This window comes from Haliotis rufescens, unplaced genomic scaffold (genome assembly GCF_023055435.1).
Source record: "Haliotis rufescens isolate VD_foot unplaced genomic scaffold, xgHalRufe1.0.p SCAF_25, whole genome shotgun sequence".
NCBI lineage: Eukaryota > Metazoa > Mollusca > Gastropoda > Lepetellida > Haliotidae > Haliotis > Haliotis rufescens.
The window spans coordinates 3,915,312-3,935,046 of record NW_025963946.1 but is presented as its reverse complement, the minus strand read 5'-3'; the positions used below and the strand labels follow the sequence as shown (position 1 = coordinate 3,935,046).

General features: G+C 39.5%; 1 protein-coding gene across 1 annotated transcript; it reads left to right on the top strand.

Moving 5' to 3' along the window:
- The first annotated feature begins 11,623 nt into the window (after window positions 1–11,623).
- On the top strand, window positions 11,624–13,879 carry LOC124125171. The gene is made up of 3 exons (XM_048402185.1): window positions 11,624–11,810; window positions 12,456–12,587; window positions 13,089–13,879. Exons 1-3 carry the CDS (start codon window positions 11,624–11,626, stop codon window positions 13,358–13,360), a joined length of 591 nt encoding a protein of 196 aa, XP_048258142.1. The 3' UTR covers window positions 13,361–13,879.
- Window positions 13,880–19,735: the final 5,856 nt, after the last annotated feature.

Here is a 19,735-nt window from a genome sequence, read left to right as displayed (position 1 = left end):
CAAGAAATGACTATATTCAGCAGAGGAGCGTGGTTGGCAGAGCACAGATGTATTGGGAGGGAAATTAACGGCATGGTCATAACATGATTAACGGAATAAGACTTCCACTATCTAAAGACACACAAAATTTTGGCGTGGTGGGCTAGGCTACTGAATGAGCTCGTTCAATTCCACACATTGGTCCGATGTGTGACGTCCGTTTCTGGTGTCTCCGACGGTGATATTGATGGAATATTGCTGAAAGTGGTGTAAAACCATCTCAACAAATTCAGTATATTTTGATAAATAATGGAGCAACAGGTTTTTCAAAGGGGCTGACCTATTGAAAATCGGGACGGAATTTTGTTAAAGGTTTTAATCGATCGGTGGTTGGTAAAGTTTCAAGCATCACTGTCAGGGGAAGTTACTTATGACTTTATACGACCCGATATTGTGACATTGGGAAGGTCCCGAGGCTGTATCGACTGATCATCGGAGGAAAAGAAGCATGCAACTCTATCCTCAGCAGAAACCTGACTTTATCGCATCAGTCGACCTCACATATGCCCATGCCAGTTTGAATCTGAAAGTATAGTCCTCTACCTGAATAACTAAACTATAACCACTTCTGTTTCAACATCATGATCATTAAATTTACAGTAAGAGAGTGAGTAATGTTTTACGACACTTTTAGCAATATTCCAGAACTATCACGGCGGGGCCATCGGAAAATGGGCTTTACACAATGTTGGGTGTGGAATCGAGCCCGGCACCTCGGCATGACGAGCCAACGCTTTAACCACTAGGCTACCACACCGTCCCATATTACATTGACAAGTGCGGTATAATATTGGTGGGAATACATAGACCATAAGGGTTATGTCAAAAATGTGGAATTTTCTTTGAACTCTCTTGTAGTATCTTGGCTAAAATATGAAAAACGGAAATATTATCTGTTGAATTGGTCACTTTAAATGCTGCACGTATGTTATTTGTTATTGCAAATAAGAGGTTATCGTATACAAGAGCAGAGTGTGATTGATGTCTGCCCCGTTATGTTTGATGGTATTTATGTTACTCCTTTTCACTTTTGTTTTCAAAAGAAAATGAAAAAGAATCGGGCATCCCTCCTCACTTTTGAGAATAATGATGATAATATGTTTATGCAGTCTCGTCGTTTTGTAGTTTGGGATGGTGGCATAGCCTTGATACTGTATAAGACTTCTAAAGATGTGATAGTTCCCTCACTGCTTCCCTGTCAATGTTTTTGTTTGTTGTTTAATGCCTCACTCACCTATATAAATGTTTTAGTTGTCTTAATGCATGATTGGTTCTCTCTGAACCATTGCCGATGTTTTGATTTGTTCAGTATTCATTTTGAGAAACATTCCACTCATGACTTTTGACTTTGTCGTCAACAATGCTTCGTAGCGTGAATCTAAATGCTGATGTTATCAGATTAATTATGCATTCACCCCCTGAAAACGTATTTGATGGTTTAAGGCACTAAGCACTCCCAGGTATGTAAATATTCACACCATTCCTCTACATAATGGGCTTATTGATTGTCTTCAAACATTTGTATTCTCGCAAAACTGGAGTCGACTAAGGTAGCTGATTTATATCGTACGGCTTTCTTCAGTACACTCGGATGTACACACGCTACTGTAGAAACTGCGTTTGGTTCGAAAAGTATGGACGTTACTTACATTCAAATCCTGACTCTATGGTTGACGTATTCTGCAGATTCAGCACTGTTTAATCAGGAGTGTGGTAATCATCAACATGTTCAGGCGTCGACGCTTGATAATCATCTCTTCTTCCATAGACTGTTGTGGGAGATGAATTCCACGATGAAACTAGAATGTGCCAACTTCTGTTTCCGAGACAAAACCTGTGTTAGTTATCAAGTGAACACAGGAGAATCAGTCTGTCGAGGGTACGCCACCACCTTCAACTCAAACTCCACGAGTGACCCGGCTCCGGGGTATATTCTGTATGAGACAGAAAAAGGTATTGTTCATAAGAAATTGTTCTCTGTACTATCCATCAATGAGTGTGCGGGTGAGCACCACCATCTAGGTAGATATATGTATTTATAATAAACTGTACATTATTATGTTCAACATGAACGTTTTTCAATCTCAAGGGATAAATATTATCGTCTAAAAACAGTCAAGGACCTTTTTAGTCGTAATTTTTCATTTAATATTGTGCTTTTTAAACACATAAAGTTTGAGGTATATAGTGTGTTATTTTATATATTGGTAGTGCTGATTAGTTACTTAGATTGTTAGTGGTTGTACCCTCGAGGGGTTAGAGTAGCGTAAAATTATTGTCGACTCAAGAGGGTATGTCAGTTCCACATCATTCGAGGTATTTGTATGCATGCCAGACTTATAAACGTAGTATTTGCGTCACTTTAATCTTAGGCTTAACTGGTAAACTATTGTTAGTGATTTGAAGGGTGATATAAATCCTGCCTGAGTCCATGCAGGAAGCAAAGGCACTGTAATAATACTTTCTCATGTTTTTTCTTAGTTTTAAGCCGAATCTGTGATATTCTAGTTATTGTAACGCCTATCTGTGTCAGGTTTTTATGTAATATAAATATATATGTTATTAATGTATATAAACTTCTCGTCACGGTATGGCTGAAATATCGCCGATGTGACGTTAAGTATTAAGTCACTCACTCAACATACATAAAGCACATTCAGAAATTGTTACTGTCATATAAGTGACATTTCGGAGCGTTCAGTAACCGTTTTCGAACGTGTCGTTGGTATATCCAATACCCAATTATCCCTCGACGAGTCACATCAATCCCAGGGGCCAACTTCGTAAGCATTTGTGGAATCCATACTGGAACCGACGTCACTAGTTTTGTCGAAAAAGTGTCGATCTCGCTTGGTTTCAGTGAAGACCCTTATATAGATATTGCTCAATATCAAATCATAAACTAATGTTAAAAAGAAACAATATCAACCAAAATGGTTTCCACTCTTTTGATGACTTAAAGAAAATACTATAAATTAAGACTTAAATATATCGCACGAATACAACCATATTCGTTGACAAAAAGCTCGAAAAATGACATTTTTGTGAATATCAAGCATTTTGTCACAACGGCTTTGGGCACTGGTGACACGGCACGTTATGAACACTTCAACCTAACGCAGAAGGAAAATATGCCACGCTCGCCGCCATTGCAAGAAAGTTCGATGCACCCGTGTCACCATTACCAGATTGATGCAACGTTTACAACAGAAAGGAGAGACATCAGACATGCCTAAAAGCAGGAGACCACGGGTGACCACGCTCACTGAAGACCACTACATCCAGACCGTTCATCTCCTAAACCGCTTCATTACAGCGACGACACATGGTCAAACGACAAACAGCGTATTAGAAATTAAGGGAAGTGCTGCTGACACGTTAAAACTGACGTAACAGGTTCGCATCGGCCAGGCGAGTTGATATATTCATAACTGAGTCATAGATGCAAAGTTATATTTAAAAACACATTTTTCAAACACATCTGAGCAGGACGATATATTTTTTATACAGTTTTGAACACGGGCTACAGGCCACCTACAACCAAAGCTAGGCCACCTCGCTGGGGATCATGGGGACTTACGGTACCTCTGTTCCTGCATTATCCCCCAGTAGGATTTACGAGCTATTTCAGATTTACGCTTTGATAATGTGAATCTCTTGCGATTGCAAAGTCCACACAGTCAAGCAATACATGCTTGACGGTGAAGCTTTCATCACAAGGGATACACTTGGGAGGTTCGTTCTCACTTGCTATCAGCACCGTGGGTAAACGTACCGTGGCTAATACAACATCGTCGTAAAACGACCTCATCATGTCTTGACTGACAACCCAAGTAGGTTTGACTGATTGTTGGTTTCAATTCGTGAAGTTTATTGCTTCCTACCTGGGTGTCCCACCTTTGTTTGCATTATATCCCGTGTATAACTCTTGATGGTTGGTTTGAAATCACTGTACGGGATAAGGAATTGCGATAATGGTTTGTCAAGAGCTGCTTTAGCTGCAGCATCGGCTATTGAGTTACCTTTTATGCCTACATGACTTGGTAACCAGCAAAAGACGATGTCACATTGGCCAGTAGACAGATCATTATATAGTTCTAAAATATTTAGAATTATAGAGTAAGTTGATGTGACACTATTAAGTGCCCGAAAGCAAGACTGGAAATCACGGAAGACGATGATGATTTGGGGTTTGGGGTTAATATAGGTCAAAGCTGTTAGGGTAGCTTTGGTCTCAGCAGTGAGATTGAACTATACTAGCCACAAAAAGAAACTGTGCACGGAGAAAATATAGATATAAGGGCACACCGTCCACATATGAAATATAGGTTTGAACACAGCAATTATTGGAGACATTCAAACGCTCATGCACGTGCCATGCGATATGACGTCATTGATGGGGGCCTATGGACGTGCAATGTGTTACTGCACGTGCATCTTGTGCAGCTGTACACAGCATGTGCAACTCAAAATTCGCTGTCAATTTGGAAAGCTTGATCTGTGGTTATTCAAAAATTCAAAACTTCTCAGGCACAGACACAAGCATATCACAAGCAAAACATGCCAAGATTGACAGCTGCTCAGCGTCATGAAGCCATTGGAATGTTCCGAGCGGGAATGAGGCAACAACAGGTGGCAAATGCGATATCGGCATTGGTGAGGCGTTACCAGAACACAAATGACGTTGCCGACCACCCACGTTCAGGACGTCCCCGAGTAACGACGCCAAGACAGGACAGATGGATTCGAGTTACACATCTCCGACACAGGTTCCAAACGGCAATAACGACGTCCCAGACAATTCCGGGACTGCGCCGTATGCATCCCAACGCTGTCAGGAATCGTTTACGTCAGTACGGGATTCGACCACGACACCCTGCCATACGTCCCATCCTGACACACCGTCATCGCGTCAACCGTCTAAGATGGTGTCGAAATCATGTTCGCCAACCTCGAATATGGTGGAGAAATGTTGTCTTTACAGATGAATCGAGGTTCAACATTTCCCACAGTGACGGGCGCCAACGTGTCTACCGGCGTTTGGGAGATCGTTATGCACGCAACTGTATTGTGGAGAGGAATTGTTTTGGAGGTGGCTCTGTGATGATTTGGGGTGGGAAAACAGCACGGCACCGAACCCCTTTGGTGGTTGTTCAGGGCAATCTCACCGGTGTTGGCTACAGAGATCAAATTCTGAGGCCTGTGGTCATTCCTTTCCTGCAACGTCATGGCACGGGATTGACATTTCAACAGGACAACGCTCGTCCTCAGACGGCTAGGGTCGCAATGGATTTCCTTCACCATAACAATGTCATGTTACTGCCATGGCCTGCAAATTCTCCAGATCTCTCCCCAATAGAGCATGTGTGGGATGAAATGGAGCGCCGTCTGCGTCGTCTTCCACATCCTCCAGATAACGTCCGTGACTGGGAAAAGGATTTGAGGAGGATATGGCAGGCCATTCCCAAGGCCTTCCATGCCCATTTGGTGGACTCCATGCGTCGCCGATACACTGCTGTGATTCACGCACAGGGTGGTCATACCCGTTATTGACTTTGTGACTTTGTCGTTTGACCCCCTACTCCATTTTGATCTTCTGACGTCATCGTAACAGATGTTGTTCAGGTCCCGTTGACATTCTTAATGGTCCGATCATTAAGCTGCTACAGCGTCTGCATCATTTTGTTCTTGCTGTGTTGTATTTCAATCCAGAATATATTTTCTCCGTACACAGTTTCTTTATGTGGCTAGTATATTATCTGGGATTCTTGAGGAGGCAGTTCTGGATCCAATAATTCATTCAGCAACAGCCACGTGACACTGTCTTCTAGCAAGAGAATGCGAGACCACACACGGAAACGTTCACACAGAACTTTCTGAACAACGCCAACATTCATGTTTTACCCTGTCCTGATATAAAACCCATCGAACATGAAAAGGATCACCTTCTCCAGTCAACCGTCAATTGGAACAATGTCTCCTTGAGGAATGGCAGCAGATTACTTCCCAACGTTATCGGTACGGTGTGCTTCTGTTCAGGCGTGCATGCATAAGGTGGACATACTGAGTAATAACTTGGTTTTGAATGTGCTTTCAGAATTGTGTCGTGTTGTGATATCGTAAAACTTGTCATGGTTGGCCCCAAGTGTCTTTCTGTCTCAGTCAGTCGTAAAGTTTTTGTTTTTTGTTTAACATGAGCAATTGCCCATTATGTTAACACACAACTCCAATGAAAAGTATACATATTGGCTTTCTACATGCCTATGTTTTTCCCTCTATCGTCTTTAAAACTCTTGGTATACTTTCTTTTGGACATTAATTTCTATCGAACGTACTAAATTTTCATTGACCATACACAATGTCTATCTGTAAGACCACGTCTTTCAAAGTATATTTATTTCTACCACGTTTTTTTAATCGTAGCATATGTGTTATTTTAATGTGTGGCTAAAATTGTCAGCCGTCGCCAACAACTGAAGGGGGGATGTTAATCCAGCTGATGTCCATGCAGGTAGCAAAAGTACTGTAAGTCCCCATGGACCCTAGCGTGGTGATCTACCTTCAGTTGTTGGCGATCTATAGCCTGTTTTTATATTGTGTTACAAAAAGATAATATAGTTTTACATGCTCTCTAACTAGTCGTATGTTAATCTGTGATATTCTAGTTATTATACTGCCCTTCGTCGGCAGAATTTTATACAGTTTAAAATATCTTGTTAATGTCAAATTTTGTTTCGTCACGATATGGCTGAAATATTGCCAATGTGACGTTAAACTTTAACTCACTCACTCACTCACTCACGATGTCTATCTATTAATTCAACTGTCGTGTTTTACGATCTATGTACGGATGAGTCCGCCGATAGGCAGTTAAGAATTAATTATGTATCGGTCACTTCTCTTTTCACTTTTGTGTGTTAAGCTTCATGATTCGCTTGTTGACGATGTTATAAATAATAAACGTTCTTTAGTAAAGCTTTCAACAAGTTCTATGGTAGACATGTGGAGGACATTTCCAAATTTTACGCATCAGTTACAAAAATAATGTTCGATGCAATTCCCTATTTTACCATATTATGTTTCCGTGTTTGTTCGGGTTAAACTTGTACTTGCGCTTTGTATGTGTTAGCGACCGGTTGCACCAGTGGAGCACCTAACGTCAAGAGTTTGGTCACTTTTAATTATCTGCAGTGAGAACGAACCATAAATGTTCAAGGTGTTTACGAAATTTTCGAGTTTGACATTTGCCATCTTTTCATAAATGACATTTTTAGATTTTAACACATATTCTTTGAAAATTCTACATGAGGAAGCTATACATGTGTGTTTCGTCTTTCGATGACATTAGATTTTGCTCAAATCTGTTGAAATTCACTGTTGGTTTAACTTCACAGCTACAGTGCCGTTGTACCTTTTTGCGTTTCCCTAGTAGCAATAGAACTAACTTCAGCAGAGAAGCAGGTTCATTTCCGTAGTATACCCCAAAAAACGTTCAGTGTTTTGTGAAACTTTTCATAAATATATGGCATCAGTTGCTTCCAAGGCAACAAGTACACTTCCAAAAAGAAATACAATCTTAAAAAAAGAAGAAAAAAAGTACACTTCTTCCAATGTGTTTACTTTGTTCCATCATATGAATCGATAAGGATTTGCCTTGCTGTACATTATTATATCAATACACATACACATTTAGTGTTTTGGAGCACGTGTAGTACAGTGAATAAAACATGGATTTACCGACGTGATGCTGTGAATTGAACGTTCGTTTACATTCATCGGGACTTCATGATTAAGAATAGCTGAAAAGAATTTATAGTATATTTCATTAATATTGCTGTTGTTAAACAGTAATTGATGATAATTGTGCTATTCCTCTTCTGTCAGAGTCCTGTGAAGATTCTGGGTTAGAATTGGTCTTCAGCAACCCATGCTTGTCGTAAGAGGCGACCAACGGATTCGGGTGGTCAGGCTCGCTGATTGGTTGATCCACGTCATCGATCCAATATGCTAGTCGTAAGAGGAGACTAAACGGATCGGGTGGTCAGGATCGTTGAATTTGTTGATAAAGGTCATCGGCTCCTTTATGCGTAGATCGATGATCATGATGTCAATCACTGTATTGTCTAGTCCAGGATCTATCTGTTTTACAGAGCGCGCGGTCATATAGCTTGAATATTACTGTGTTGCGTTAAACAACAAACAAACATACAAAATTAAGTCGAAACTAAATAACGCCGTTTTGGGCATCAAGTCAGTAAGGTAATGTATTGATTTCATGAACTTGGTACAAAAAGGCCTTTCTATCTTTATAAACATTCTGTGATACAAGCGGTCTTTATAAACATTCTATGCTACAAGCTGTTCATGATCCGATACGAAATAGTCTTTGTTAAGAATGATGAAGGTTTGATGGACTCACACGTCCACGTCTTACGTCACACGTCTTATGATTATTATCGACGTTACCTAAAAGTGTTAATGAGGAATTTTACATAAAAGTAATCGAATTATCTTACACTTAATGACGATTTATCCGAATAGCCTTATTGTCCCCAAACTGCAAAATGGAACCAATATATAAGTTCAACGAATCTGAATATATTTTATAGATTTTATTTTATGGAAAGGAATTCGATATGAATCAAACACCATGGATTGTCTCCTACATGCTGCGTTATGTGTGAACTGTAAAATGTTTGATTGTTGTTTAACGCCATATTCCAGCGAGATGATAATGGCCGGTCAATCATAAAGAATGGGCAACGATCCACACGCAGAAACAAAATCATTCAATTCATTAAGTTGTCTCTGACGACCAGCACAGGTACCTCATAAAAACTGGAGAGCTAGTGTGCTGATTATCTAGGATTATACACATGTAGCTTGAATGTTGCCTAAAACAACAAACAACATCAACCAAACATAAAATCAGAATGCCGAACCTGGTCGATATTGAGCTTCGTACTTTTTCTTAGATTTGTTGTACTTTGTGCACCCACAGAGTGCACACAAGTTCTGCTCAGATGCTCGAATACAAAAAATGAAAAATACCTAAACGTTTTAAGTAATTAGAATGGTTTCTTGTGATCAATAATGACACCATAATGCATTCAAGCAAATGCAAACGTTGGTTAAGGTGAAGGAATAGAACAAGTATTGATTGAGTGTTATCTGGAGGGAAATCACGTATTAGTAATCCTATGCATTAGACAAAATAACTGATCATTTTACTAGCGACAGAAAGCCCCGGATAATAATAAATGGAAAGATTATTTCGCGTTGTCATGCATTGAATGGTGTCCTTGTTTGATTGCGTGTCACAATCTCCCGACATTACCCATTGTATTACCTTGTGTCACACGCAATGGGGATTCCTGGGTAGAACAGTGCTTATTGCAGGGGTTGATATAAAGGGTCAGGAAGCAAGATTTGTTGATTACGTACCCTGAATCCCTGTATTTTTTTGGTCCATGACTCGATTAATATCAAGCCGCTGTAACATAACTGAACCACGGCTAAGTATGGAGTTAAAAACGAAATACAAACACTTGTATTAATGAACCAGATTTAGAGGTGACTATTTACAGAAAATACGTAGCTGTCATATTGTCGTACCAGTGTTCAGCAAATTCACAAATCAAAGCCAGAGAATAATCAGTCTCGAATATCTGCCGAAACAGATTACATAGCGTCAAAGTAAAAATAATAATGAACCCGAGTGTAAGTGTCAGTGAATCAGAAGGTGTGAAAACTGTAAAAGTCACAGCATGGGACATCATGACATTGACGACCGACGTATCCTATTTGGTACCTTTGTCTGCATGTTACCTGAAAATGTATGGAACCAACTCTCTGACAGACAGGCATGATTGCCTCTGCAATACTTCGGCCATACGGTGACTCCTGGAAAGTACATTTTGGTAAATGGTATATATATTATGAAACAGTTCATCATCTTTCTTGATTCTGATTTCTGAAAAATGGAATATGGTTACTTTCTTCTGTTGAAGTGATAATTGGTCTCGTAACATGTGACTTCCTTCTTATGGAATTCTGTTCTATGTTGTTTATTTCTATCCATTGTGGAATGATGGAAATAAGTCGCGCTTAAATCTTTTTTTCTGTATTTGACCGCTTTAGTTTTTTTAGCACTAGGACATTTTTTGACAGATTGACAGGTCATGTCAATGTTGAAGGGCATTCTCGAGGTCATAACATAAAGAAAAGTAACGTAAAACGATAACTCAAGAGTGAGTGAGTATGGTTTTACGCCGCTTCTAGCAATAGTCCGTCAATACCATCAATGTATGTCAATGAAACTCTGCAGATGTCATCCTTAGGCTGGCGCAGCTGTCTCCAAAAGGTTGAAAGTAACTTAGGTATAAGGACAAGATCAGTGAAGGTAATTCTTAAAGTGTGTTTGCCATTTTCACGATAATACATTTTTCTGCAGGAGTCTCAAATATATAGTTGTTATATCAGTTGAATACCTATCTAAAATCATGACAATGGCACGATATCAGTGGACCAGTGGAGACAATATTAAGATATTACTAGTATTCACTGTGATCAACTGTCATTAAGAAGAATATGCTAAATTGTCATTGTTTCTTTGCTGTCCACCAAAGGACATAATATTTGATTTACATGGTGCATTGCACTCAGGAATGTTCTTAAAATACTTGTTACTGATATCGAAGGTCAAATTCACTCTCATGGTCGTACAGTCAAAAAGGACTTTTTTGTGATAACTTTATAATAATAGGCACATATCACCTTTAGAGTGGGTCATTGAATTTGTAAGATTTACGAAACTTTTTATTGAAGGTCAAGGTCATTAGAGTAGTAATTGGTACGACAGTGCTTCTTCTTTCTGCACTGAACCACGTCCTGTATGTATGTTTGAAAGAGGAAACGCCAATGTTTTCAACAGGAGTCTTCCAAGTTCCCCATGAACCAGGAACTTTAGATCACATTGTTTAATGATAAAAGATATTTCAGAAATCCTTCTAGACTTGAGATTGTTTCATATCCCCATTCTTCTCATCCGTAGAGAACTGGTATAACCGTGCTGTCAAGAAGCCCCAAAATATCGCAATGTGCAGGGTTAAACAACAAACAAACATATGGTAATAAAGCTCTAAGTGATCCAGATCTTAGAGTGTGAGTTTGAATCCCAGATAACGGTGGTTATGAGCCTTGGTCAGTCTGCATCTTACTCGTGCTCGTAGCATCATACAAAATGGAAAATTAATGTTTCCGACAGGGCCGCCTTTTTCAACCGCGTCTAGCTGGCACTTTCAACAAACTAATGTTAGCCGAGCTTATACATGAGCGTGTACACATGCTGGTGCAAGGTGCAACATTATTATCACATGTAGACAAAATATAAATAGTTAGGTTTGCATGGTCGTCTGTGTCACTTCAGTCTATATACCATCAGATATTTTGAAAGATGACTTCAGGGATTTATCCAGGATAAGTGCTCTCGGCAAATACATTGGGGAAAAACACATTATTTTGTTCAAAATTGAGATTTTAAAGTTCCTATTTTCCAAACGTCTGAGGTATTTTATCATTGTACATGGTACTAGAGAAGTTTGAGGCCTCGCCCCCTTCAGTGGTCATGTTATCTTTGAAATACAAGTCAGTGTTCTTGGAGGTTCACTGTCAGAGAAAGGTCAAGAGAAAGATTATCCTGACGACCACTGCACTAAAGGGTGTGTGTAGTCGAGATACTACGTGGTGTGATCGCGAGCGACAAGAACCTGGTAAGAATCAGGAGTCACCAGCATTCTGAAACCTTTGTCGAGCCCAATTCATTCCTCAGAATGTTCCCTCTCTCATGTGAGATGCCCATTGTATCGGCTTTGTGAAATGTGTTGTGTCGTCGGTCATCAATAATTATGTCATGCAAGTTATCAACATTTTCGTCCTGATCTTGCATTAATATCGAGGGAACAATTGGTGTTGCTTAAATTTGGCTCGCTATGGTGAAATGACTTTACGTAGTAGTATTTATTTGTATATACTTCAAAATGCGAGCTGTATGCATAAGCTTTAAAGAGTACAAACATTGCGTTATGAGGCGGTGGGGTAGCCAAGTGGTTAAAGTGTCTCGCCGAAGCTGCGCGTTAGATCCCCCCTGGGTGTCCCCCGCTGTGATATTACTGGACTATTGCTAAAGGATGCGTAATACCACACATACTGCGTTACGCTTGGAATAATTTCACACTGGATCCTTGTAGTTTCACGGTCATGTAAATTTCCGTTTCCACTAATGCCAAATTCCACAAGTTTAAACATTAAATACAAGCGCAGCATAATATTTCTGAAGTGGTGATGAATGAAACATGGTCAGTGCATCGCCACAAAACCTCAGACGTAAACTTAAGAATAAATCTCTTCTCTTTCAGCGTTAGGCTTCATTGGGTCTTCATGTCAGAACAACACAGAGTGTTCCGTGCCAAGCTCTGTCTGTGTCAACTCCGAGTGCATGTGTGACCCAGGGCTGTCTTTCTCACCACAGTCGGCGTCCTGCAATGCAAGTATGTACAAGTATATGTGTCAAGTAACTACGACCGTAGTGCTAGTGTTATATAATAATAGCATATGTGAAGAATGTATTTGAATGTTAATGTTCTTGTTTTGTTGACAATTTGCATTGCTGACTTTCTTATAATAAAAGAAAATAATAATAAAATTATTTCATGTGTCCAGGGTCACAGTATCGCTGCACAGTTTTTCTGGTGTCAATGCATTTTTAACATCCTCACTGAAGACCCGCTGCAATAAAAGGCGACTGCTTGTCTTAAGAGGCGACTAACAGGGTCGGGTTGTCAGACTCGCTGACTTGATTGATGCATGTAAGCATATACTAATTACGCGGATCGATGTTCATGTTTTCAATCCCTGGAATCTCTGGTCCATCCACGATTATTTACAGATCATACAGCTGGAATATTGCTGAGTGTGGCGTTAAAGAAAGAAACAAACAAACATCTTCTCTGAAACGTTTTGGCTTCTTAAGGTGACACTTCTCTTTACAGCTTGCACTGCGTACGGCCGTCATTACACTACAGTACGCGGCTTCTACATCGGTGGGAACAACATGGCTACCTACACCGGCGTGACAGAACAACAGTGCATGGACCACTGTACAGCCAGAACCAACTTTGTCTGCCGGTCAGCTGATTGGCGAACCTCAGATGGGAGGTGTGACATCACCGCAGCAACTCTCCTGACTGTGGCTGCATCAGCCTACTATGTGTTAGAGGATAAGACAATAATCACTCATTTTGTTCGAGAATGTGAGATTTAGTCTCGTTCCATTTTCTCAAATCTTTTCACTTTTTAATTTAATGTGCATCTATGTTATGTTTTTCACAATATTTCACAATGTTGACCTTGATGTGAACTTTACAGTTTGACCATACACGGGAAGTCTCTCAAAATGTATTTCTTTTAAATAACCTCAGAAAACACTGTCGAAAATGTTTTACCATCGCACTTTGACAATGAATGACCTTAAAATCCAGTCGTGACTTCACCACCATCTCCTGGGTGTTCGTTCGCACGAGTGATGACACCTAAATCTGTTTCGGAGGTTCGATTTATGAATTAAAATTTCAATATAAAGTGTTTATCTGCCAGTTCGGATTATAATAAGAACATATCGGTCAAAAATAATCTAAGATTTTCAAGGTATCGTTAAAGGGAGAAAAACGGATCAGGTATGAAAATGACTGAATGATTGGAAAACAATATTTTTGAGGTTATTGCGGTCTTTTCAGAAATATTGACTCACACATGTCATAAGAGACCATATTAATTTAATAAAACTTTGAACGGCCATGAAAGGTGTTTAACTCACATGGAACATATATATGTATATATATATATATATAATATTTGCTTTGCCTGTCGTCTTCTGCTTTCTGCTGATAATTCATGTACAGCTTCGGTGAGATTAGGGTGAATGGGGTTTAAGATTATTGGCCTTATATTGCGTGAAAGGTTCTGCGCGCGTGAGTGTGTGCGCGTGCGTATGTGCGCGTTTTACTGATCCGGTTTTCTAAAAGGAGACCCCTAAGATACCACGACGCAGTTTAACATTGGTACGCCACTCAGAATAGTATACTGACTCCGAGTCAACCGGTCCTTGTTTCATCTCCTCAATGCCGAGGGAAAGGCAGGGGTATCGAGTACCATCTTGTAACATTCTGTTGGAATGACGTTGTCAGAGTATCGAGCCACTGTCAATCCTATCCGGCAAACGCTTTATCCACCTGACGGCACAGGCGGTTTATACAGCGTCGGAAACAGAAATAAAGTTACATATGTCCTTTCACCGTGAGAACATACTAAAACGTCAATGTTTCCTTGGAAGAAATGATTAGGTGTTGAAGTCCATTGTATATTGGTGTTTTGTATATTTTTAACTCAAAATAAGAAAATCTTGCAGAAATACAAGATTAACACATTGTCAAAATACAAGATTAATACATTGTGAATCAGAGCTAACATTTAAATACTGATTAGAACGAAGAATTACATTTGTTAATTATTAATTTGACAAACCAGCCGTGCTAACTCGTGCGTAATTTGTTTTCTGACAAAATCAATATTTGAGATTAACAGTTGTGCACGGATTGAAAAGTGCCATGACAATTATTTATTGCAAGTCATGTAAGTTTTCGAATGGATCAAAAGACGTCTTTGGCGACTAATCAGCAGATGACGACTCCTTGCCGGAGGATGTATATTTGCGGACATGATAACAAGGCTTCATACAGAACTTTCCCTAACAACCGAATATTTTTCCTCTCCTAACTAAATATTTATTAAATAAATGTATACACAGGTGGATTTTTTTAGAGATATTTGGGTAAGTAATTTTACTCAGGTCTAAGTATGCTGGACACATCAAATTATTGTGGAAATTATCTTCAACATTTTCTTTTGGTGATATTTACTACTGTGACATATGCTATGGTACACGGGCCCCGTGATGACCCGGGTAGAGCATAGGTCTTCAGGAACCCATACATGCCGTAAGTACCCGTGAAGCTTCCGGGGTGGAATAGGTCTTCAGCAACCCATGCTTGCCGTAAAAGGCGACTATGCTTGTCGTGAAAGGCAACAAAGGGTTGTCATGCTCACTGACTTGGTTGATGCTTGTCATTATATTCCAATTGCGAGGTTCGATGCTCATGATGACAATCACTGGATTGTCTGGTCCAGACTCGATTATTTACAGACCGACGTCTTAAAGATGGAATACTGCTAAGTGCGGTGACCAATTTCTAGAAATAATGGGCGAGCTGAATGCTTTTGACAAAACCGTCCTGTGATTATCAGTGCTTATTTACCTATATAAATAAAGTGTAGTTGAATTATCCAACTATTCCAGACAATAATATGCATAGGTATCACAAATCGCTGTCTTGGTATAGGTATAAACACTGAACGCGAAATCTGTGATGGATCTAGCTAAATATGATTAAAACCATTGTGAGACAAGATGAAATAAATGGAATATTTCAATAACAACATGGCGTGTCATCTTGATGTGGGGGGACAACTCGACGTGTTGTAGGTCTTAGACTTTAACGTTTTTCAGTAAAACGTACAAGCCCAGGTTTCGTGGGACTCGAAACCCACATCATAGGCTTTTTGCACAGCTAATATTGTACCAAAAATATTTCATCTGGGAGATGGTTTCTACCTCTGAGAAACAATGCGATAAATTGAAGATGCACACACACACAATATTCCATTCTGATTGGCCATTACAGGTTTCATATCATATAATGAATCGTGTGATCGAAGCGATAAACCGATCTGAAAATATTTGGTGCCACTATCCGATAAACATGCAAATGAATTTACCGAACGGGAACTCATTCAGCACCATACATCAATAAAATATATGTTTACACAAAATACACCTATGAATGTAATTTGAATATAACGTGAAATCAGATTTGCTGAACAAAATCACAGTAGAAAGCTGTGGTTAGAATGTAAATATTCTTTCTTCTCAAGAGGAACAACATTTTGATTCTTTCCTGAGAATGTGTTAACTTCACTGGTGGTTGGTAACCTTTGTGTTGCTACTTATTAATTGATTTTATCAATAGATGTCGATTGTGAGCATATTGGTATAATTAGAAATATTGATATAATTGTACATGTATTTATGCAGCTGTATTGAGACACGTATTGATCTTGAGCATACCCAGAGCCATACATGAAATACTGTTTTGTCATTGAAGTTGTTTTTTTGGACAATCGTTCATTCCGACCAGAAACCTTTGCAAATTTTTAACTTCATTTGTGACTTAAATGATGTGTTTCGTGGTTCTTTGACGTCGTGGATCGTTGCTTACAAAATCAATGAAAGGTTGGTTTATCAGGTCCTAAGTCGATTTTGTACAGACCGCCATCATATAGCTGGGATATCGATGAGTGCGTTGTTATAGTGTAACCAACTTTTAAAATACTTGATTTGACGAGGTCCCGGATCGAACCACCGAACTGCCGCTCTCAAAGCAGACGATGTATGCACTTGACCATTGAAAACAGACAAACCAAAAACAATTAACTTCGGTTCAGCCATCGTTTTTGTTCTTGGTAGAATGGAGATGCACAATGTTTACACCCTCTCTGGTCTATAGAACAAATACCTATCTGTACTTTGTAATCACATTCTAGTGCATAATTTAGTTCAAGTGTCAAGCCAAGTAGATACCCGAATCAAAAAACATAAAACTTCAAAAGTCAAAACAAATTGCGAATCATCCCAATTAGACCAGCAAAAAATTCTTAGCCACCACGTTCAGTTTGACAAAGTCCAAATCCCGTCGTCAAGGACTTTACAAAAAGAAAACTAAAAAAAGCCATAGAAAACCGTCACGAACATTTGACCAACAAGAAGAGAATTACACTCCCTCTGCCGATTAAGACCTAATAAAGCAATGGACACTTTTAAATTAGAATATATCAGCTTGTTATACCTATACCGGGGCGGTCGGGTAGCCTAGTGGTTAAAGCGTTCGCTCGTCACGCCGAAGACCCGGGTTCGATTCCCGACATGGGTACAATGTGTGAAGCCCATTTCTTGTGTCCCCTGCCGTGATATTGCTGGAATATTGCTAAAAGCGGCGTAAAACCATACTCACTCACTCACTCACTCACCCTTATTGTACACTTGTCTCATTACCATATAGTTATTTGTTATTCTTACTTTGCATCTGACAACACATCCAATTACCTCTGTGCCTTTTCTCATTAATTACCTGACGTTGTTAATGTTAATGTACTGCTTATATACATCTGTATTGTATGGTCGCACTCACTGCACTTGATTACGGTGTTAGAATCTACATCGAAACGTCGCAAAATGCAATAAAAGTTGTTTTCCGTAGAGTTGTATGTTTTCTTAATTTCTAAGTAATGGTATAAAGCGAAATTCAAATTGAATAATTGTATCACATTATTATTGTGGGAAAATACGCATACATTCAGATCAACAAATCCATTGTCAGTGGGAATGAGAAGTTGATTGGCGCCTGGTTCAGAATGGTTCAGGTTTTAAACTTTCAAGACGAAATCCAGACGCTATGCCACGACGCACGTTTTAACTTCAGAAGAATTTACGCATCAGCGGTAACAGGAAACAGTTGATAACAATATGCAATATTCAGTATGTTTTTCTCGTAAGGCGTGTTCCATGTTCTGTTTGAAATGAGACAGAAACGGGATGTTATATGGTCGGTTCTTTCTCAGCAAGCTTAAAGTAGATCCAGTGCATCAGTGTCAGCAGTGTGTCACAAAGTTGTTAATTGACATTTCTGTAGCCTGGTTGTCTATAGTCTGTTTCAGGTAGTGTCTCTGACCATGTTTGCAAGTACAAAACTAAGATCAATTGTAATGAATATAAAATATAATACAAAGGGGTGTTAAGAAATTATATTTTATTTCATCGTTAGTTTTACAACAATCAGCATGTTCACAAATACATGAATGGTTACATGATGACATTTTACAAGAAATGATGGGGCCACGGGTGGCCCAGTCGTCCAAGGCGCCGCGATTCCCTGCGCAGTGTTGCGTCCCTTAGCTTGGGCATGCCAGAAACCTATGATTGTGGGTTCGAATCCCGGTTCGCCCCGATTATGTTTCTAGGTTTGTCAGCACCAAACCAGACCTGCATCACTTCGGGCTTTCCTCCAACATTAAACTGACACGCCGTGATATAACTGGAATACTGTTAAAAGCGGCGTTAAGCCCAACTCACGACAAGTAATGAAAGCTTTAATGTCATCAATTTACAAACACCGCTTTTGGGGTTTTAAATTGTGTCTGGAATACTGGGCTGATGAACTATTGGTACGAACTTGACACGTACATAAGCATTAGCCATTCTGACTGGAGACTGGACAGTAGGTCTCTGTTTTATAGCCATACTTAATTATCATTAATTATTAATAAGTAAGTAGACCCAATTTATGGATAAAGACTTCTTTAATACTGTAAAGGCGACGTTTCGGTATAGATCCTTATACCGTTGTCAAGCAAGACTGAATGAGGAACATTGCACAGAACATATGTAGTAGGTGGAGGATTAACAGTAACAACAATTGCATACATGAGTGGGATGACATCAGTAAGTCCTGACAAGGTTGTCACTCATCCCATATATATATCATATATATTTATATGTGTGTGTGTGTGTGTGTGTGTGTGTGTGTGTGTGTGTGTGTGTGTGTGTGTGTGTGTGTGTGTGTGAGAAATACTTTTTGTCATTGACTATTAGTCATAAGTGTTTAATATAATTCTCGATTCTCCTGCAGTCATAAGATACAAGTACAGCCAATTTCTATTGTACTGTTTATGTTAATTTCCCATATGCTTCTGTTCATAGACTATAAGCTTACTGTCAACAACTGTATTTATACACACAAGTAAGTGTAGAAATCGTGTTTAGATGCTTCGTTGGGTAGGTCTTGCATAACTGACATCAGATGTCTGGGCCTGCCATTAAAGGATGTATCAACATGACAGATTGGTCCCTGTTCAGACGAAACATCTGTCGAATCATAAATTCACAGAATTCACTGGAGTGGGGAAGGACTTTGAAGTTTTGAGCTATTTATTGAACATATATCATTCATTCAAAGGATTGCGTTTGTATATTCCTCTGGACCAATGGAAAATAGATCGCAGTAGCCCAACTGGGACAAAAGGGATGATTCTACTGTTTTGTTTGTTTTATTGTTTAACGCCGCACTCAGCAATAATCCAGCTATATGACGACGGTCTGTAAGTAATCTAGTCTGGACCAGACAATCCAGTGGTTGACATCATGAGCATCTTTCCACGCAGTTGGGATACGATGACATGCAATAACTTAGTCAGCCAGCGTGACCACCCGACCCCACTAGTCACCTTTTACGACAAGCATAGGTTGCTGAAGACCTATTCTACCCCGAATCTTCACGGGTCAATTCTACCGTGTGCAGTGGCACATTTTTCCACAATGGGATTTTTCTCGAACACCCGGTGTCATCATTGATTATCAGTGACCCATTAATATAATTTTCACCGTTATTGTGATTTTTTACGCCCAAAGGATTCTGTTTCGGCGTTTACTCGAGACTGGTTGTTAATGATGTCGAGTGATATCCGATAG